Genomic DNA, 21,409 nt, shown 5'->3' on the forward strand with positions numbered 1-21,409 from the left:
TCCAGGAAAAGTTCATTTCCGCGTAAAAATCAGATACGTCTCGAGCTGCAATCTGCTTCACAGTCGTACGCGTTGCGAGTTGTGCTTTCCGAACTCGAGCCACGAGAAAAGTTTGCATGAATGACTATTTACGTCCAATATAACACGTACGAAAATATACACAGTAACGATAAAACTTTATTACACTCTTTTGAAGTGGGTGCAGTGTGTTAAAGCAAGAAAAACAAATGTCACTTTTATCTGAAAATGTTACATTCTCTTTCCCTTCTGAAAACAAACTTCGCTACTATTGCAAACGTTCAAACAAAAAGAAACGAAGTTCAGCAAGCAAGTTGTAAAGTAAACCAAAGGCTGGGAAAAAATTTGCGTAGTGAACTTTCACATACCTGCACACATGTACATGGTACATTTATATGAAATGTAAGAACAAATATTCGTACAAGCCTGAACTCTTTCCACGATTTTAAAATTTAAGAAGAACGAAACGTTCGAAGACGTTAAATATAATATAACTAAATAAAATAGATATAATATAACGAAAAATTATTAGATATAATAATTCTTTTGACAATTATTATTTTATTTTATTTATTTCTTGTTGAAGAAACCAAGCCTATGCCTCTATGACTTACTCTTTAAAAAGTGACTGCAACTAACCAAATAAAAATAAAAGAAGGCAGAATATCGCTGTCCACCCACGTTTAAATAAAATGGTTGTCGTGTCTCTCTCCCGCTCACACCACAATCCATGCATGAATTTACAATACAACATTTACAATACATATGTCGGGGAGGGGTTTGTTCTTGGGGCTGAATTTTCTGTTTTGTTGTTGCGGACAATCTGGTGCGATATGGCCCTCCGCCTTACACTTGAAGCAAACCACCTGGGGCGATGTTGCCGGTCGTCTTCCTTCCGGGCGTTGTGTATTTCCTCGCTGTTCTCTCCGCATCCTACGGCGGCACTCCGCTATTCTGTGTCCGTGTTTTCCACAGTAAAGGCACTTCACGTGGTGGGCCGACGGCTTGTATCTTTTGGCTTCAGGTTCCGCCGGTGTATTTCTTGACGAAGATGTCGGTTCCTCCTCGTAACAGAAGGGTCTCATCTCGTTTCGAAATTGGTCCTCCGTCTTGATGTCGCTCGTGAGAGCCAATCGTTTAAAACGTTGGTCACGCATGCTTGCCAGGAAGAGAATGATGGCGGTAAGCATTTCATCCTTCGTAGAATGTCGCCACCTCGTCTTCAGGAGGGAATAAAGACGACAGTAATAAGCCCCTAGAGATTCGTCCTTTCCCTGTGGTTCCTTGGATACTTTCATTAACGACGAGGACGTTGTCTCTTGGCCACCGAAATGCACAAGGAATCGTTCCTTAACAGTAGACCAGGTTATCTCTTCGTCTATCATCGTTTGCGTCAGCCAATGTGCCGCAGAACCTTCTAAAGCTTCACTTAAGGCAGAGTATAACGCACTGTCTCGTAGAGGGTTGTCCTTCACAAGCCGACTAACGGCCAAGCACCACGCGGCTGGATCGGCGCCTGCTACTTCGGGGTTAAAGCGTGGTAACGACAATTTTCCGGGTTTCACACTCGGTTCAAGCTCCCTCGGTTTTTGCGCTAGCGTCTGAATTAAATCGCGCATACAGGCCATCTGTTCCTGAATCACTTTAAGCGGTTCCAATCCCACTTCTGATGTCGGAGCAACATTGTGGTCAGGATTGTGAGTGTTGGTTGAGTCTTCATTGAAATTAGCCATCGTTGCGATACAATAAAGACACGGTTTATTAGCACAGGCGCGGATGATACAAATTTGACAATTGACTATGATGATTAGGCACCCGCGATACTAGCAACAATGGTCTCGGGTACGACAACGAAACCGCGGTCAGAGGGATGATGGATGAACGTGCTCGCCAAGTCTAAGTCCGCACAATAATTCGTAAGAACGTTACTCCCTTCAGTTGACGAGATCGCGTGAAAGACTGCCTCCCTCGTCCCGGTGATGCCACAGAGGAAAACTATCTCGGGGGCGTGTCTAAGGGCCCCAGATCATCGGATTCGCCGAGGATAGTCTTCGTTCAGAGGGTAAGGGAAATTGGCATTGCTGCTAATTGGTCAATTTCCATACCGGTGGTTAGAAAAGATGCTAATTGCCCTCGAGAGAAGGTTGCTAATGGGCACATTGACATCTGGCAAACATCTTACTCGAAGAATAGGAGCTGTGTGTGGCCACGGGACAGAGACCGTTAGAATGTTTACTGTCATGTCTTGCCAGGGATATTTCTTTTAAGGGCGGCTATAAAATTACTTCATACCTTTGTTAGACAAAGCGTTCATCCCTTGACCGCGGGTACGTTGGCGACCGACGGTCGCCTCGAGCCCAAGCTCACTATTACTAATCTCGGACGATTACCATTAGGTTGAATAATTACAATTGTTTAATTACAGCTATAGTAGACTCCAGGTTACAATGTTGCGGGATTATCCAGCATTCCAGAGGCTCCGGTGTTCTTTCCTCTCCGACACATATAATTGAATTTTTGCAGCCACATACACACACATACTGCTCACAGTAATCCAACGTTATACCTTAAATTAAATATATAAAAAAAAATACTTTATACTTCTGATTTCAGAGATTCAGTAAATTTCAGAGTAATTGGAAACGCAGCTTTTTTGAGAGAATGAAATATAAAGTTGCAGCTCCTACGTGTTTGCTTAAATATCCTGGCTCCTAACCCATAGCTTGTGCTCACGTTAATTCTCTCGAAACAAGTTAATCTTTGATCATTTCTTAAAACAGAATGTCGAGAATTATGATAGACACAATGTTAATCTAACCATAGTTCTCTAAAGACGCGCTCTATAATATGTAGTGTTATGTAACACGAAAACTACTGTGCATCATATCTCATCTTAGACCGCAACAAATTTGCTGCTGTTAGATCATAATTTAATGGTAATTCCACCAGCGTAAAAGATTTCAGACTAGAACGCTTTAATTAAACATTACGATTGTTAAAATTTTCAAAACAGACTAATCTTGCCGAAAAATTATGACGCTATAATTATTATTTCGACTAATTATAACTAATTATTTCGATCTATAATTTCCACTGAGTCGTTAATAACCTACTATAGCGATTGACGTAATTGTGAACAGTCGGCTAAAAAATATATTCCTCTTGCTGATGTTGAGATTGACGCATGGAAAAAATATTTTTATTGTACGCGCATAATATTCGTATCTGCGTATTGTATGAATCTACTGCTTATACTAACAGTGATATACGTATATCGATGTATTCGTCAACTTTCTCGTATAATTCGAGAATCATGTGCATCCTGTGCACTTTCTCCGAAATGGAAAGTACCGAGCCACTCTTCGCCACGGTGCAACAATTATTTTGCATTGAATTACGAGTTCAAGATACCGATCCATCGCTTACGCAAGTTTATTACGCTTCTGCATTTGTTTAGTCTTCATTATATCGACTGCTTACTGCACTGAATATTAATGTCGTCAGTAAACAACAGATTTTAATGCAAACTCGGGTTTCTGAAACAATTTGAAAAATAGAGTCTCTGTGGAAAATTTCTACCTACGAAACGTTACGCAAAGCGCCATATTTTGCATATTTGATACGCTTTTTCATATCACGTAGATTTTACACAATTTTGCACCTTCAAATTTCCCACAAATGCATAAAAATCCGTCTTGTCATAAGCAATAATTACGAGAAAAAAAACCGCTAACACGACGACTGCCTACGTACTCGATACATTTTCACGTAAGAAAACAAGCAAACTTGTGGACAGAAGTTCGAAACGAATGAATTTGGACTTTAAACTGAAATATTTTTTCCGAAAGATAAGAGCACGTTTGAAACATCATTTCAAACGATACGAATATAACGACATAATGAACGAAAGAATAATCAAGCGGTCAAAGAAAATCGAATATCGATATGTATTTGAAATAATGTATTCAGAGCAGGAAATTTCATTTGTTCCTATTGAACATCGATATTTTTATCTTCCGTAGAGTTTAATAAGCGCTCGTTGATTCCAGTAAAATTACATGAGAGCATAAAAGCAATCAAACAAAAGAGACGACTGTGCGACGAGAATTTAACAAATGTTAAAATTTCAATTGAAAGAACGCGGAAAGCACGAAACGTAAGAGCAACGCGAAGAAAACAAAAAGACGTTGAAATGCCTAGGTTTCGAGCTCTATGAAAGAACTAACAACGTGAATATTATACTACGAACTGGAGAAGTCACGGCGAAGAAGAAGACGTTACAACACACGGTCATTTGCTCGTGAATGTTCGCTAGACTTCGCTGTTTCCTTTTATCAGAATAAGTTTAAGAAAAGACTTTGTCTAAGGTTCTCGACGTTTTCGCGATCGATAACACGACAACAGCTTAATATCCTCTTGAAAAGAAAATGTTTCGTTGTTATGCATCCTTATTTTCCTGCTTGTTATCGAAAGAATATTCTGTTACTAAGAAACAATATCGTTGTTATTGTGTATACCCAGCGATGTACTTTTTGATGCATCGATCGATGTAACTCGTTGCTTCTCCAAAAATATTCATTAAACTATCGATCTTATGTAAATCATCAATTCAAAAGATATTTTGACGTCGTATGCAGTGGCTCACGAAACTATTCGAACGTTCCTAGAAACATCTTATGTTCGTTTTATACAATTTGTACAACATATTATACATATTGTAGAATTTTGAAATTTCATTAACACCGTAACGAGATACGACTATCGAGATTACGTTGGTAAAATCTGAATGAATCTGAAAATGCATATAAAAATCACGAGATATTTATTGGAAGCATACACTTCGCAAAGATCACCAAAGTGTTTCAACAGCCCATTATTCGTTGTATTAATATATGTAGAGACACCATATGTAGAGAGACCATCTGACGCTAATTGTTGCTAATAAATATATATTTAAGAACTGTATAAATGAACTTGAATACTATTCAAATTGTGTACCAATAAGCAATATCAATAAGTCTATATACAGAGTGGTTGATAACGGGTGGTACAAGCGGAAAGGGGGTGATTCTACGCGAAAAAAGAAGTCGAAAATATAGAATAACAATTTTTTTTTAATTTTGTTTTCTTTTTTTTTTTTAATTTTTCCATCGAGACAACGATCTACAGTGAGATCCGTTATAACGAAACGTGATAAAGTGCACGCGTACCGAGCGAAAATTCAAAGTCGATTTTCTCGAAAACAAAGCCTCAAACGAAAAATTTGTATTCTATATTTTCGACTTCTTTTTTCGCGTAGAATCACCCCCTTTCTGCTTGTACCACCAGTTACCAACCACCTTGTATATTCATATTAAATGTCTTGTAACTTCAGTATGCATTTTCTGTTCACTTTCAAATGTTCCTATTATAATCAAGACAGTCGCGTTTCGTTACAGTAATCACGAAATTTTTAAAAAGTTTCATACAACGCATCCGATATGTTCGTAAAAAAGCTTCGCGAGGCGCCGTATATTCGACGGAATTGTAGGACATATTTTTACGCTGTTTCTTTAACTACAAGAGCAAACATCTATTAGGTTAAAAGCGTTCAACCGTTTCTTGCTGTTCGGCAAGCGAAACAATTCTAATCGATGCTCGATACGAACGAGTAGTTGTGGCATGTTGGCGCGCAGCTGCTTCGTTTGATACGAGGACATTTTCACGAAATCGTTAACAACGGTCAAGGATCTGTCGTTCGTCACTTTGTCCCGATATTAGCAGACAATTGGAAGCAGAGTACAATGCTGGCAAATATAGAATATCGATATTATGTAGGTAGTTGAGTGGGTGGAAACAATGAGGAAGATACAAACCAGTGAGCACAGCGCCGACGAGCATGAAGAGAAAGCCGAATGCCGGAAGAGCAATCTGGCAGTTCGCAGCTATTACAACCCCAGCTACCATGAGACCACCCTCGATCTTCTCCACCCTCAAGCGTGATATAGGGGTTGGACATTTTAATTTCGCCCCAAGTCCGCCACTCAGCGTACCCTCCTCAGCCGCCATGGTGCTGGGCCTGGAATAATAGATAAACAACAATGCTTTTAGTCAATTGCACCCGCACAACAGGACGATACTGATTCTCAATGAGTTGATAATAATGTTAACGAGCGACAATGGGAACGACGCGCTTTGTCTGCGACGACGATCCGAGTGTTGCCGGATAAAAGAAACACCGCGTTTGACGATCATTTGAAATTTAACAGGTATCTCTGACATTTCTACATTTATTTGTTTCGTCTGAAAGAAAATATACTCGGTGGCGATTAATTAATGATTCTTAGGCAATTGGGTGTATTCTATGTTCAATTATCGCCATGGAATCGTATTAGCGTACAAATAGTATTCTATTATTATTTCATTATTTTTATTACTATCTTATTCTATAATATTAATATATTATTTTATTATTGTTACATATGGTCAGATTAAAACACTCAAAGTCATATGTCTTGGAAATATTCTGGAAATTGGAAAGTATCAGTAAAATGAAGTAAAAATTAAATGCAAATTTAATACCGTAAATATTTATATCAGAATTGTAAAATATCTGTTTCTTTGGCGAATTAAAATTTCTAGAAAAACACGAAACATGTGAGAGGAGCTGCTTGATTATTGTTATTGATCGTTAAAAAACGCGCATGTTACAAATTCATTTCGATGTTCTGAGAAAATATACGGAATTCTGAAAAAAAAAAAAAAAAAAAAAAAATAGAAATATTACAAAGCTATTGAAAGCGCGATCTATAACAAAAAAAAAAATTCGCGGAAAAAAAATTGGGCTCAGCCGGGATTTGAACCCGGGACCTCTCGCACCCAAAGCGAGAATCATACCCCTAGACCACTGAGCCACTCTGTTTGTTCTTTGCTATACTTTCACCATAAGTTGAAGCTCGTACTAAAAAATTTTACTATTTTCTAAATTATTCTTTCCACGTGTTACCTACTTACATCAAAACGATCCAATTACAAGAAAAACATTTATACGTAAATATAAACGTACGTATAAAAGAAGAAAGGCATCATGTCAACATAATTTTGATCGTTTCTTCCAACTTTACTTCTAAAAAGATTACGAGGACGATTCTTATGTTTAGAGAGAATGTTGTATGCAAAAAATATATTTTTGCAAAAAAGTTGCGAAAAAGTGCACGGGCTCAGCCGGGATTCGAACCCGGGACCTCTCGCACCCAAAGCGTGAATCATACCCCTAGACCACTGAGCCCCTTGGCGGAACAGATTTCGGGATACAAAATTCTGACTGAGAAGAATTTTACTTTATAAAATCTCTTTCCCTTGTTAATTCCTTATCAAAATTAAACAATATCATATCCTAAATAATAAAGACGGGACATTTCAAAAACTGTACTTTGTTAGACTCTTTTACACTGCTATTATTCCGATAAGAATATCTTATGCTTATTACGTGCATATATTTCGTATATTCTACGTTTCGTACGCATGTAAGTTTCAAGCGAAGAGTTTGTTACTTTTAACGAATATAAATAATACGTATTTTCTATACAATAGCAAATTACAGGGGGAAACGATTAATTGTTTGAAAGGAAAATTTTCTTCTAGAAAGAAGACTTCTTTCCTTGAACGTATACAAAATATTTTTAAGGCTTCTTAAAAGCATAAAATTGAAGCTTAAAAAATTCAATTTGACGCTTCACTTATTTAGAAACGATGCATCACAATGGCATTAAAACATCAATTTCTTTATCTGTCATTAGATTAACTTATACGCTACAGTATACTACATATTCTATATTAGAAGAATTAATCATAGAAATTTTTTTCTAATTTATCACACTCATTAACTATAGAAGTTACTTTCGATAGGACGTATCTATAATTAGAAATATTTCGCAGCAGTTTTCTAAGTTTAGCAACTAATTAACACGATGTCCATCTTCTGTTATCTATAATATCTTATTTCCAGGTACTTTGAGTAATGAACATTTCATGTCGATGAAAGTGTACGGATCGATAATATTAGAATACCAACGATCATTAATTTCTCGATGCTCTAACAATTGACATTAAGTAGTTTGCATACTGCAGTTCTTATTATATTCGCTTACAATTAGAAGAATTATATGCCACTAAAGAGCATCCTTCCTAATTTCCTTCTTCAAATTATTTATGTATAGTATTATTACGTCTATTATTATTATTTGTATTTAATATTATATAGTAATATTATATAGTATATATTGTATAGTATTTAATATTATGTACGAATTAAAAGAACACAATATCGATAACTAACGATGACCGTAAGAAGAAACAAATTCTGATTTTCGTAACATTATCTCTCTTTCGTCGTACGCATTCGTCTTATTCCCCGTTATAAGTTTATCGACTTTTGTAACTGTCAGACTTTTGAGAGAGTTGCGCGCTTGGTAGATGGAAAGGGGTGATCAATCAGGTAGAAAGATTTCCAGTTAATTATCGCAGAAATACGCGAAGAGGAGCATGTGTTCGTGACATCGAGGTAACAATGACAAATCTTGTAAAGTAGTTGAACGTTCATTGGACAGGAGCGCAGTGTTTATGAGGTCGAATAATTGAATCGGCCTGGCATGCAGTGCAACGTCTGTTAATTCCATGGAGAAGCCAGAGCAGGCGATTAAAACGCATCTCCGTGAAGGAAAGATAATTGGCACAGATGCCCTTTGCAGGCCATCGGGTCGTTAAACGACGCGTTCTATCGTTCTTCCTAATTCGGACAGTCGATTCATCGCGAAACCGCGAATGTTTATTATGCATATTCAAAAGAAATTTAAAATTGCTTATAGCAAAACTGCACAGATTATACCTGGTACGTTGCATATGATAAAATTCCAAGATAATTTAGATAGGGCAGATTTTTAAATTCGATATATTATTAATTAATTTTACACGGTTTACAGTGGGGTCTCGCTTATTCGAGTCACGTTTAACCGAAGTTCCGTGTTACCAGAGGTGATTTGAACTTTACCATAATTTCATTCTTTTCCCGAATTTTAACGCGAGGAGTAGGACAGATAGTGAGAGATATTGTGAAATCAGCTAATCAAACTTCAAACCGATTAAACAATGTGTTAAACCTAAGTACGTGTACGATGTTACATTATCAACATTTTTCTATAATTTTATTATACGATTTATAAACGTTAATTGACCTTTCATTATTATCCGAATTTGCGCATCACGTCGGATAATCGCGGCTTTTTATTTTTATATTACTGTATTTATTATTATTATTATTATTGCATTTATTATTATTATTACTGTAGCATTATATTACTATATTTTCATTGGATTTTCGGATTAGACGTATTTTTGTCGCTCTGTCGAACATTTTAGTAAACTTTCATTTCAATAATCTCGAACATTCTAAAAGATGTTAATGATTATAACATTAATTACGTCATTGGTTTTATATAATAGCGTATTTCGTAGATGGACATATCTGCTTAAAAGTTTTAAGATACCTCTGATTTTTATTAATGTTTTGGTACTTGGTGCAGGTTGTAAATTATAAATTACACGTTGTTCTTTACTAAAACTGTTAATACGTCACGCTCTACTTGTTTCTTTATCATATAAAATATGAATTATAGCTATAACATGATTCGTCTATAATTTTTTCCAATTAAGAGCGAATATAATAACTGACCGGGGAAATATCATAACATGCGATACTATGTTTATAAAATATCCCAGGTATAGTGCTTGATATAATATTTAGTGGATGAAATGCAGGATAGATACCATTTAATCAGGTCTATAAAAATACCAATTTGCATAAACATTTGCAGTAGATTCGTCATCGTAGAGATCTACATCGTAGATTTCGTAGATTCTGATTTTTAATTAATTCGTTTCAATTAACCGGTTCCAAGAATATTTTGATAAATTTCTTCGGACAGATGTGACGTAAGACTATACCCAAAATGGAATTTCGTCGAGGCGAAACTATTCTCAGTTGATGTTTAGTGATGAAACATGGAAGCATTATGACTATGAGTTGGAAATCTATTTCGTAATTTACGATAGGAATATTTGCCGTCTAATTATAACGGAGATTTCTATTATCAAAATACATTTTACGTGAAATGTCCTCGACACGTAGTAAATTCTGTAGTTCATGGATTAATTTAATCGGTGAACCATGGGTTAAGGTACTTTGTGTTTAAGGAATTCGGGCGTTGTACAACTTTGATATTCAAATGTAAATATTCAAATGAAGATATCCAAATGTAGTTTCGCCGTTCAGATGCACCATCAAACTCTCTGGTATAAATAGTCCAAGTTAAGTAACGTGACAAAGATTAATAGATTACGGTACAATTTTTGTGTTTTGTTACCCAAAATCTAAAAAAACATTCTTTTGCACCTATACGTACAATATTATGTACTGTTAATAGTACGGAAAATATGTTTTTTACTCCTCCCACATTTCCATAATATTGCATAAAATAACACAGATATTAACCAGAGTATTAAATCTATTTCTAATTAACAATCTAATGCAATAAACTAATCCCAATTAATTCTAATAATGAGATTATTAAACAAATCTTATAAAAATTCACTGAATTATTAAAATTATTGCAGACTACCATATTCAACGAATATTACGTGCAAAAATATAAATTATAAAACTAAATTTTGAAATTCTTTAGCTCTTTATCCCCCAAAAAATGTCCATCTTTTTCATTCGTTCTACGTAGGATTTCGTGGTAAAAGAGGTCAGACATAAAGGATAGCCCTGATCTGTAGAAGCATGGTCGAACGTACCAAGTTTTACATACTAAAGCTTGCGGCAGTCGTGTTTTACAAGGAAGCCGAAGCTCGCTGTGAAAAACGGCGGGAGGAGCGCAAAGAATGGCGGGTGTCGCGGAAAAAATTCATCTTTCGCCAAGTTTTCCACAGCGTGCTCAAGCGAACCGGTTCTACGACGATCAACAATGTGGCATTCGCTACGAAGAGCTTGAAAAGAGCAGGGGCGTTGGTTTTGCGCGACGGAGTTAAGCTCTCGAGCTTTGAGCTCCCGTCGCCCAATTAACGTCGACCAACCTACCCGCTCTTCATTAAGCAAGCCGACCTCTTGCGTCGCATAATGAAAAGGGTACCTCGTTAAATCCATGTCGATGCACGAAAGAAAATAGAAAAAACGAGCGAACGGAAGAAAAGACCGGGAAGGAAAAAATGAAAATTCTCGTCGATACGCTTGTACACTTAAGGGTAAGTAAATACCATAGCTTTTTGCCGGACAACAATTGTGTGGCTTGCGTGGAAATATTTCTCCCGTTTGTATAATCCTACTCTTCCTTCCTCCATCTAGAAACCACGCAGGAATCCTCCATCGTCTGTTCCGCGTAGAAAAATCCACTTACAAAGGATTTCGTAATTTTGTGGTAAAACGTGACACGGTGAAAAATATTCAGAATCTGAAATGTATGCTGAGAGATACAAAAAAATAGCAGGGTTTGAAGATAGTGGCAAATAGTTTGTACGGTAGAAGTTAAAGTACTAATTAATTAGATGGTTAGTTTTTATTTATATATTATAGTACCAACTAATCACAGCAGTAACAACTACTGTACAAGCTAATCACGACACGAGCTGTTCGAATAATTGATCGATTTTATTTTTATACGAGAGAGAGAGAGAGAGAGAGATGTTTTAATTGTTTTACGAATATTCGTTTTATAAACAGTTTTGAACACGAATGTAATACGAATTCTGGTTTACCAAACATTGATTATACCAATTGCAAGGAATTATGCTTAAATTTTCCATTAATCGATATGTCGATAATCAATCGTTTCTTTGATCTGTTATTTAATAATCCATAAATAATACGATTTATTGTGTATGTATTTCTTCAGTTTACGATCTATAAAGAATTTCATGTTTACATTTGCACGAGAAATGCTAGTTAGAAGAAAAGAAATACAAATGGAAGTGAACATAAATGCATATGTCTGTCCTAAATAAACATAGCAAAATATTTATGTGGCAGTAGACAAGACAAATTCGTATGATTTTATGGATCGCTGCTCTTTACTTTACTGCACGCACATGTTAAGATCGAATATTAAAAATTGTGAAAAAGCGAAATTTGTCTCGTGAGCCGCACGACCACACAACATGTTCTGACATTGTGGAAATACCATTACGCGTTGTGAACGTTTCTCTTTACATCCATAACGTGATGTGACACTGTGAGACTTTCAACGTATTTCTCTTCAGTTAACGCGCGATCGAGCTAAGGCTTGGTACTTTCTACGTGTTAATCTGCTAACATCGAGGTGAATCGAACAGACTCGAAAGTAGACGACAACGTATCGATAAAAGCTGCAAGCAATATGATCGATATATATATGTTTTTTTAATTTTATTGACATTTTATTGATATTAGGTCGTCCGAGAAGAGACATTCTTTTACAGACACGTCTTTTACAACAACGAATTTGATACAAACATGAAACCTAATCTGTCGAACGCTGTGATCTTTATTTTGATAGAACAAAATGGATCATACGTAATTCGATAAAATAATATAAAACGGAAAATATTGTGCATCCATTATTCCCTTATAAAACGAAAGAAACTTTTCGCACCACCTAATATAATATAATGTAGATCTAATTAAATGCAATAGAAAAGCTCATTTATCATTACAGCAGCTGTTACAATAATATTTAGAATCATATTGCTTGCAGGTCCTTTGCAAAGTTTGGAAATTTTGCATTTTTTATCGATGCAGATATATATACTTTTACAATTTTGTTTTACGAACAAACAATATTGTATATTATTTTGACCACTGACAAATATAAATACATATATATTTAATATTATTTATATAAATATAAATATGTATATTTGTCAGTGGTCAAAATAATATACAATATGGTTTGTTCATAAAACAAAATTGTAAAAGTACAAAAATATTATTCAAGTTTTCAGCGAATAAATTATCAAAATTCTACGATGAATATCGACAACGGACCAGTGATTACGTTCTTAAGCATCTAACGTTAATATCTTATGCAAAATAACGTTTACCGATGTCATTTTCGAAAGGCACACACGCAAAGCATATTTCCCGAGAGATTTATCTGAATTTTATCGAAATTTTAAAAATTTGAACCATTAAGCAAATTCAATTTTCGCAAAACTTCGGAGTAAAATTAACGGGCGAAATATATATTTTAAAAGAATACATTTAGAAGAAATGTCTGCGATCCTGTCAATTATTACATCGCTTGTGAAAATTTATTGTAAATGCCATTTATCATCCATTTAGATTCTCTTCTTTTTACTGATATTTCATTAAAACTTGCCTATTGTTTTATACAGATGAAATAACAAATACTTCGGTATAAAAAACACCCATTTTCTGGGCCATTTTATATATAATGTTTATTAAATTTCATAATTATGCATTCAGTTATTCTAAATTAACAAGATATGAAAAATATACTAATTAAATATTCTTTACAAGGAGGTGGTTTCTTCAAATAATATTTCAATAATGATAACAGTGTCAAAACTGTACTCTTTGTTTAAAATTGATTATTTATTTTCGAACATATGCTTTTTGAATTTATTGTTATTATTAATTACTTGTTCCTTCATTACTTGTGCATTTTACAACTACTCTTTGGTAAAAATATAATTATACATAGAATACAATTGGATAGAAATTATTGTATATGAAATATACAAAGCAACAGATATGAACTAGAGCAGACTACAGATTCGAAAGATTTCAATTCTTATGAAATTCTCAGAAGAAAGAGGAGAAACGGAACGAATAAATTTTAATAGATTAATTAAATCAAACGAATCGCATTGTTTCCCACGTTATTAAGCAAAACATAAAACAGGTATCCATTGTTAATGTTTCCCTTACCAGTATTTATGTTTCATGATCCAGAAAGAGTAACAACAGATGTTGAAACATTCGAAAGTGCACAGAAATAAATCACTTTCACGTAAAAATACCAAACTAATCTCTACAAATGTACACGTTTCCTCCCAAGGCAGCGCGTTAATCGCCATTTCTTGTAGCAAACTCAGATGGATATGCGATCTTGAGAAAACCTCATTAATCAAGTTGTGCTATAAGCATTTCATAAAAACTTGTGCTCAATACACAATATACGTACGTGTTATAATATCTGTTTTTTATCTTCTTCGATAACAAGGAGATCCTCGAACCGAAACTCACGAAACGTTCGCGAGCTACGAAAACTACCGACTACAATACAAAATTAATTGATTGGCTTAAAAGATATTTTAACTAAAGGCGAGGAAAAATATATGTAACAAGATATCCTTATACGTTCGTTTCTTTAGTCTTTCATACGACAAATTATCGATATTTTTTTCTAGAGAAAAAGAGAATGCATCGGTTGGTTTATGGAAAAATTTGCAGCTACATTTAAAAATATAGAACTATCCTTAAAACCTTCGAAAACTATTTTTGCTATTTCCCAAGTGCACACGCATGATATGTCACGCACTGTTCCAAACCATTTACATTTTTCCTAATGAAATTAAGGATCTTGGAGTAAAAGCTGAGCAAGAGCAGGTTTTAAAAAAGGTGTGAAAAATTGAATAAGACTGAATTAAATACGACTCGTTTAAGCAATTAATATTTTGGCCTCAGAAAGGCATTAGTACGACAAATGATACAAGAAATGATACTCCTACATTTTTGAAAAATACGACTATCTCCTCCGCTGTTTTAAATTGTCTGGTTCTTGCACGAAAATGTCGGGTATTTGAAATGTAATATTTTTTCACATCTTTATTTTTGCCCCACTTTCTTCCGTGCTCCACTAACAGTTCCTTAGATAAACCATTGGTCGTCTCTCGTTGGCACATGTTTACTTCCCGATGACCGATACGATTACTGTTCGTTCGAAAACATTTCGAATCGACAGGAAGAAAGACATGCAATTAACAGAACAGTTTACCAAACATTCGAAGCTGACAGATTAACATTAGCGCCACCATTGCGATATTTTAGAACAAAAGCTGGACAAGTCCTGGACATGGTCAGTTCTTCTTCCCAAAGATCATATTGGGTAAGTCGAAAAATTGTTATGAACGTATTAAACTTGTCTGATTTTTGCACAGATCGCTCGGCAATGTATAAAAATACACAAAGCTTGAACAAGTACGATTTTCCTAAAAAGTGGACTTGCCCGATCTTTCTACTTCAATTCTTCTCTAACTTGTAATACTTCAGAGCTGTGATACTCTGACGCACTTTAAATCCACAAGTCATAACACAGCCAATGATAAATCGTATTACTGTCACAAATAATAAATTTATATAAAGAAAATACGTAGATATTAATATATCATTTATATTCGATCGATTGAAATATTGTTCTATCGATATGATATGATACCGATATATTTTTATACTTGAAATTACATTTCTCACTCGTTAGAAGTATCTTGCATCATCGTTCAATTACGTAAGCTCTCAAAGATTAGCAATCGATCTAAATAACGGGATAACAGAGGAAAATTTGAAACGTAGAAACATTCACATAACCACTAACGATCGTGAGAATTTCGGATACGTTACGTAATACTGCGATACAGCTGAGAGATCATCAATGGAGGCACACGATTTTCTCCGCGTTAGCGACGCTTTCGTTTCCAAAGGAATCTCGCTCGAGTGAAAGAAAGGTAGAAACAAAAGTTTGAATCGTCGCGCGTACCAATGAACGAGGATCTCCGTTAGATAAATTGCGATCGGCGTGACCTCATTCTAAAGATCTCGATGAGATAACCCGTGTATCCTCGACTCTTGGCTCGCTCTTTGCCCCATTTACCGGGTGTGTAGGTCATCAGGGACGAAGAGGAACGACGAAGATAACAATTGATGCAACAAGAACGAGTACCACTTATTCTCGGTGTCGCCGCTATAAATAAGATTCGACAATGATGACTTAATTTGTCGAAATTATGGCCGTGTTTAGCCGAATCGCCGCTGTTTCTACGCGAAATATTATAAATACATGAAGCGGATGAAGGGATATAAAACACTTTAGATACGCTACAGAAACGTACTTAACGAATGGGTCTTCGTAAACCAAACCAGATTATCTGATACTTCAGTGAAAAGGCAAGTATCCATTGAATGCTGAGTTTAAATGCGTTAGGAATAATTTCGTAAGGTCAAGGTTCACCATAAGGCAAATTATTGAATGTAAAGTAGCGACGAATGCTTCTCGACAACCACTTTTCGAGAATATTTTTGCATATTTATACCACTGATATATATATAAAATGTAATAGAATTTTTGTTGTATATAAAATGTAAAATTATAAAAAAATAATTGTTAGTTATTATTAGTTGTAACTGACATCTGCTCGGGATCTTATATAATTTTTTCAACACGTTGGTCGCCACGTCACCCATATCTATGTGATGGGTATACTTCCGTGGGGGTCCCGTCACCCAAGTATGGATGACGCTCTTCTTGTTTGAGTTAATTAAATATAGGATATTATACGAAGGATATACAACATAAAAATATTAAAAATATATTATACCATACTTTTTATTAATTTATATTCTAGATAAAATATTACATTATGCTATATCGCGTGGTATTTGTTAAAACATTGCAAACACATTTGGCATGATTTTGGGCACTCCGAACAATAGTTGTAGACTTCGTCATCGTCTGTTTACTGAACATTTTGAAGATGAAAAAATCATTGATGTACGTCTCACAAGTATGCTTATGGACTAAATGTAAGATCTGAGATATCTGCCATGAGATCCCTCGCAATACTCTAGCTGGAAAGCTTATCGCTTTCTCCATCTCAGAACTAAATAATCTTTTCTTTACAATGAATCGAAGGCGATAAACAATAAATTCCCGCTTGTCGCTCTATTTACGTTCTGCGTACCGGTGGTCGGATTTGGACCCCGCAGAGAGCTTAGCCGAATCACGCTGAACGACCAATGTGTTAATAATATGACTGACGATAATAATGTTTTGTGAACTTCTATTGGCTCGGTAAACGTTCTGCGACCTGTGATACAGCGCCGGCTATCACGCAGCGAAGTCGTGAAGCTTGTGACATGACGCACGCCGAAAAGAGAAAGACATTGCTTGGAAGAGAAGGTCGCGTCGTCTAGCTATATCGTGGCAGCGATTATAAACAAAACACGATCGAAGCGAAGAAGGTCGCTCGTGCGAATATCCGCAAATTGTCTACTGTTTGTATTTTTGGTTCCTTTTGGCTCGATCCTCCAACGCTCATGTCGCGAGTGATTCATACTTTAAAATCTTTCTTTAAAGTCATACATCTAAACCTTACTCGTGAAACGCTCTTTAAAATAATGAAAATGCATCAAAATCCATCCAGTTTCTCACGAAGCTGGAGAAACTTAAAAGAAGGTTCTGAAAATTAATTCGAACAGACACTTAACAGAATGATGTATAAATAGACATATATATAGACAGATTAAATAAAGAAAGCGAATTTTAAATGAACTTGAATATCCACGCGCGAGTTACTCTATAGTTATGTTTAAATTACGTCAAGAAAACTAATTATACTATTTAAAGTCGAACTGAGATAGAAATAATATTAAACTTTTGATCACAATGTAACACAATTGTTTGGCTACGTAGATAAAGTACAACTAAGATTAAAAGAAAAAGAGGTAGTTATATAATTAAAGAAGAATATAACAATAATACTAGGCTGTCCCAAAAGTTTCTTTCCTTTTATAAAGAAATAATAGATGCACAACATTTTATTGAATTTTACTTTTATTGCACATTATTATTTTATTGACTTATGTATGATCCATTTTGTAGTAATGGAACAAAATCAATGGATGATACATAATTCAATAAAATAATAATATGCAATAAGAATACAATTCAATAAAATGTTATGCATTTTTTGTTTTATATTATTTTATTGAATTACATATGATCCATTTTTTAATAGAACAAAATGAATGGATCATATATAATTCAATAAAATAATAATGTGCACTAAAAAAATAAATTCAATAAAATGTAGTTCAATAAAATGCAAATTCAATAGAATAATATAAATAAAAAAATGTTGTGCATCTATTATTTCCTTACGAAAACGAAAGAAACTTTTGGGACGACCCAAGAGGAAAAATATAAAATAAATAAAATCGTAATCGTAATAATACGTAAATCTTTCTATAATGATTATTTGTATATGTAAATATAATATCAACCTTACTATTTGTTTTACATTCTACCGATCTATCCAAAATATCTATCTGATGTCTCCATACGAATTTCAATGTCGAGGAAATATACTATACATTATACATTATGCGAAGATTGTAAATTTATGGCACGCGTGTTACAATGCCATTTTCAGTGTTTGAGCTGCTTTAAATCATACGAATCGTAGGTGTAATTTCCTTGTTATTCTATTCGACTTCTGAACGGAAGGAAAAAGAATATAACGTTATACGTTGATCGCGTACAAATCACGTCGTTAATAATATAACTAAGCAAACTTCCACCTGATATGATTACGTAATGGACAAGACACTGTCGTAGATAATATATGCAAAGATAATATACAATAAGAAAACGTACATTACTGCAACGTTTCGAAATTTCTGTTGATAATCATCTTTGACGTGTAATTATATTTTAAATAACCTTGTATCATGCTATTTGTATCTCTCGGAAATCATTTGATTATAATAATATCATTAGACAAATATATACATTGGTGACCATATAAATGGGGAAAGTCCTTGCTCAATTAAAAAAGTCCTGCACAAATTAAAAAACGCTTTTTATCGTGTAACGTCACATGCCAATGAGAACACTGTGACGTAGAAGTTAAGAGCAATCTCCATTTGTAAATAATTATTAATAATGTTAAAAGCTGATACCACCGGTAAGTCCAACATCGCCTCTGTATAAAACAATGTGAATTTTTCTATAATTTTATAACAATTCTTACTCGTGACAGTAGAAAATATACTTCTATAATAAAAATAAAAAGAACATCTCGAAGAGAGTACATTGTCTGGTTTCGTACAAGTTATCAGGGACAAATAGGAATGGCGCTTACGGTGCTTCCAAATTTAAATGAATGGCACATTCAGTTTTCTCTACGACTAAACGGTGACTTTTTCTGATGAACTTTGTCTACATTAGCGCAAAATTTTAGTAGAAAATTTTGTGATGCGGTTCATGATTATCGTACTCTTAAGAGCATCATAATAATCAGACGAAATAATCAGAAATTGTGGAAATAATTTTAAATCAGAGAAGTTTCTTTCTCCGTTAAAAAATTTTACTTTTGGCACTTACAGTGCTGTCTACAAAGACTCTTTGTTATTCAGCTTATGTAATTTAGCAAGTTGATTATTGCTATAAGTAAAAGTTTAAAAGTCAGTCTATAATTATAACGTTTATATCATAAAGTACAAACAAAGTATATTTAAATCTATTAAATATATTATACGCGATCGAATAGCAGATAGAAAAGAAAAGAAATTAGATTTTTCACAACGCAGTTAATTGAATTTAAAAGTAAGTGCATCATGCACACACATACTTGTATATACTCTGGCTACTATACCATGGCTCTGAACTTATTTCCTTGAAGGTTAATAAGGATAATAATACGGCTTATTTTCTTGACAAAGAAAAACTGCGTCTTACATTGAACTCGTGATTCATAAAAATTGCCTTAAGCAATCACATTTCCTATTAACCGAATGATGGTGTTTCTCATAACGTAACTATTTTCTTGACAACGTTGACACGTGTTTTCCCAGAGAATAGATCAAAAGAGATCGAGCGCTTTGTCCACGAAAAGAACGAAACGCTGAACTGACACGTAATGGTTCAAGAGACGGCTAATGTAACTTTCTAGCTCGATTCTTTGTCTTTGAATAAAACGCGAAGTTTCGTCAGCGAGCTCTTTCATATAGAAAATTACAAGCGAATGATGATCATCTATTCGCAAAACTATACAGACAATGATTTCATTGTATGAAATAATAATAAAGTAAAACATTAATTTATATTTAATTGTCCAACAATTTACTGCAATTCACATCTATATTATGACAATCTATTCTCCAATATCAGAACACATCAACCTTTTTCTATTTACAAGCAATGCGAGTTTGTATACAGAACAGACACATTTTAACGTTATTCGATACATGAAATCGAAAATGCCACTGTGCTTTGTAGCATTTCGAACAGTTCATTTATAACTTGCACTTCTTCTTTCTCGTCGTGGCTCCTCATACACTGTTTTATGTATAACAAAATCTAATTTCCTATTCTTCGAAAAATGGTGAAGAAAAATTACAAACGAAAATTGTCTTCTTTCGAAGTTTCCAAGAAATGAAATTTTCTCTTAAAACTATGTTTATGCCTCTGCAAGAATATAAACTCGATGTAAATAAAATTTTGTTACCTTATCATTCAGTGCTTAATGGATTTTTCTTTATTTTTTATTACTTTGACTCAGGTAACAACCATAAAGGTTCGTTGGTATATACGCAACGTTGCGTGTAAATATTTCCTAAAAACATGATTGCATGCGAATGTGTAGCCTTCGACTTGTATGGTGTTATAATGGATTAAAGCGTTCGATCACTCTCATGGTTTTATAACGAGATCGTTTGCCAAACTTGGAGGACGACCCTCCAACTTTTTAAGACTCGTGCTTCGTTACAAAGGCTGCGGGACAATTTGTTCCGACCTTCCGACGCTTCCAGGATTATTAATCGCATCTCTCGCCTCAAAAAACTGGTTCACTTGTGACTTCCACAAAGCTTCTTAACTTTGGTGGGGTTGAAACGACGAACAGGAAAGTATCGCGCCCTCGAACAGGCAGATGACTTTAATGACTTCGTGAAAGGGAGTTATCACCGGCGCGACAACCCTCATTACGTTTTCTTACGCAAAAGGGCGGAAAACTAATTAACTTGAGTGCAGCTTCTTCGCAAGACTTGTAGCCGGCTAAGAAAATTCGTTGAACTTAGCAGAACAGGGTTACTCGGAGGTCTTCGAACAACGAGCGGAATAATTTCCTCAGTGTTCGTAAACTTCTCGAACGGTTCGAATTAAAGCAACGAATAGCGGAAAGTTCCAGCTATTATCGTTGCCGGCAACTTCGGATGAAATTTATCCCAACTTCTTTCCTTCCTCTCATTTCGCGATACCGTAAAGCAGCGAACAGGATATTTCAATGTTCGAGTTTCGTCCTCGTGTGTATGACACGGGAGAAATTCGATATTTCGAAACGATAAAATCGATACGATATATTT

At 34.8% G+C, this 21,409-nt stretch overlaps 1 protein-coding gene and 2 non-coding genes across 7 annotated transcripts in view; all 3 read right to left on the bottom strand.

The window, feature by feature from the left end:
• The window catches only part of LOC138179003 (uncharacterized), a 201,149-nt gene that overhangs the window by 121,540 nt on the left and 58,200 nt on the right, over positions 1-21,409 (bottom strand). For 4 of the 5 annotated variants that reach the window (XM_069111397.1, XM_069111396.1, XM_069111401.1 and 1 more), the window contains exon 2: positions 5,874-6,076. In XM_069111397.1, the coding sequence (XP_068967498.1) occupies positions 5,874-6,076 (203 nt within the window). Of the gene's footprint in view, positions 1-5,873; positions 6,077-14,781; positions 14,824-21,409 lie in introns of those variants that run through there. The other variant, XM_069111400.1, reaches the window with a different exon arrangement.
• TRNAP-UGG (transfer RNA proline (anticodon UGG)) lies at positions 6,840-6,911 on the bottom strand. The gene has a single exon. It is a non-coding gene; the product is annotated as a tRNA-Pro (tRNA).
• Positions 7,214-7,285, bottom strand: TRNAP-UGG (transfer RNA proline (anticodon UGG)). The gene has a single exon. It is a non-coding gene; the product is annotated as a tRNA-Pro (tRNA).

The sequence above is a fragment of the Bombus flavifrons genome, chromosome 4 (genome assembly GCF_040668555.2).
Source record: "Bombus flavifrons isolate JBK064 chromosome 4, iyBomFlav1_principal, whole genome shotgun sequence".
In the NCBI taxonomy this organism is placed as follows: domain Eukaryota; kingdom Metazoa; phylum Arthropoda; class Insecta; order Hymenoptera; family Apidae; genus Bombus; species Bombus flavifrons.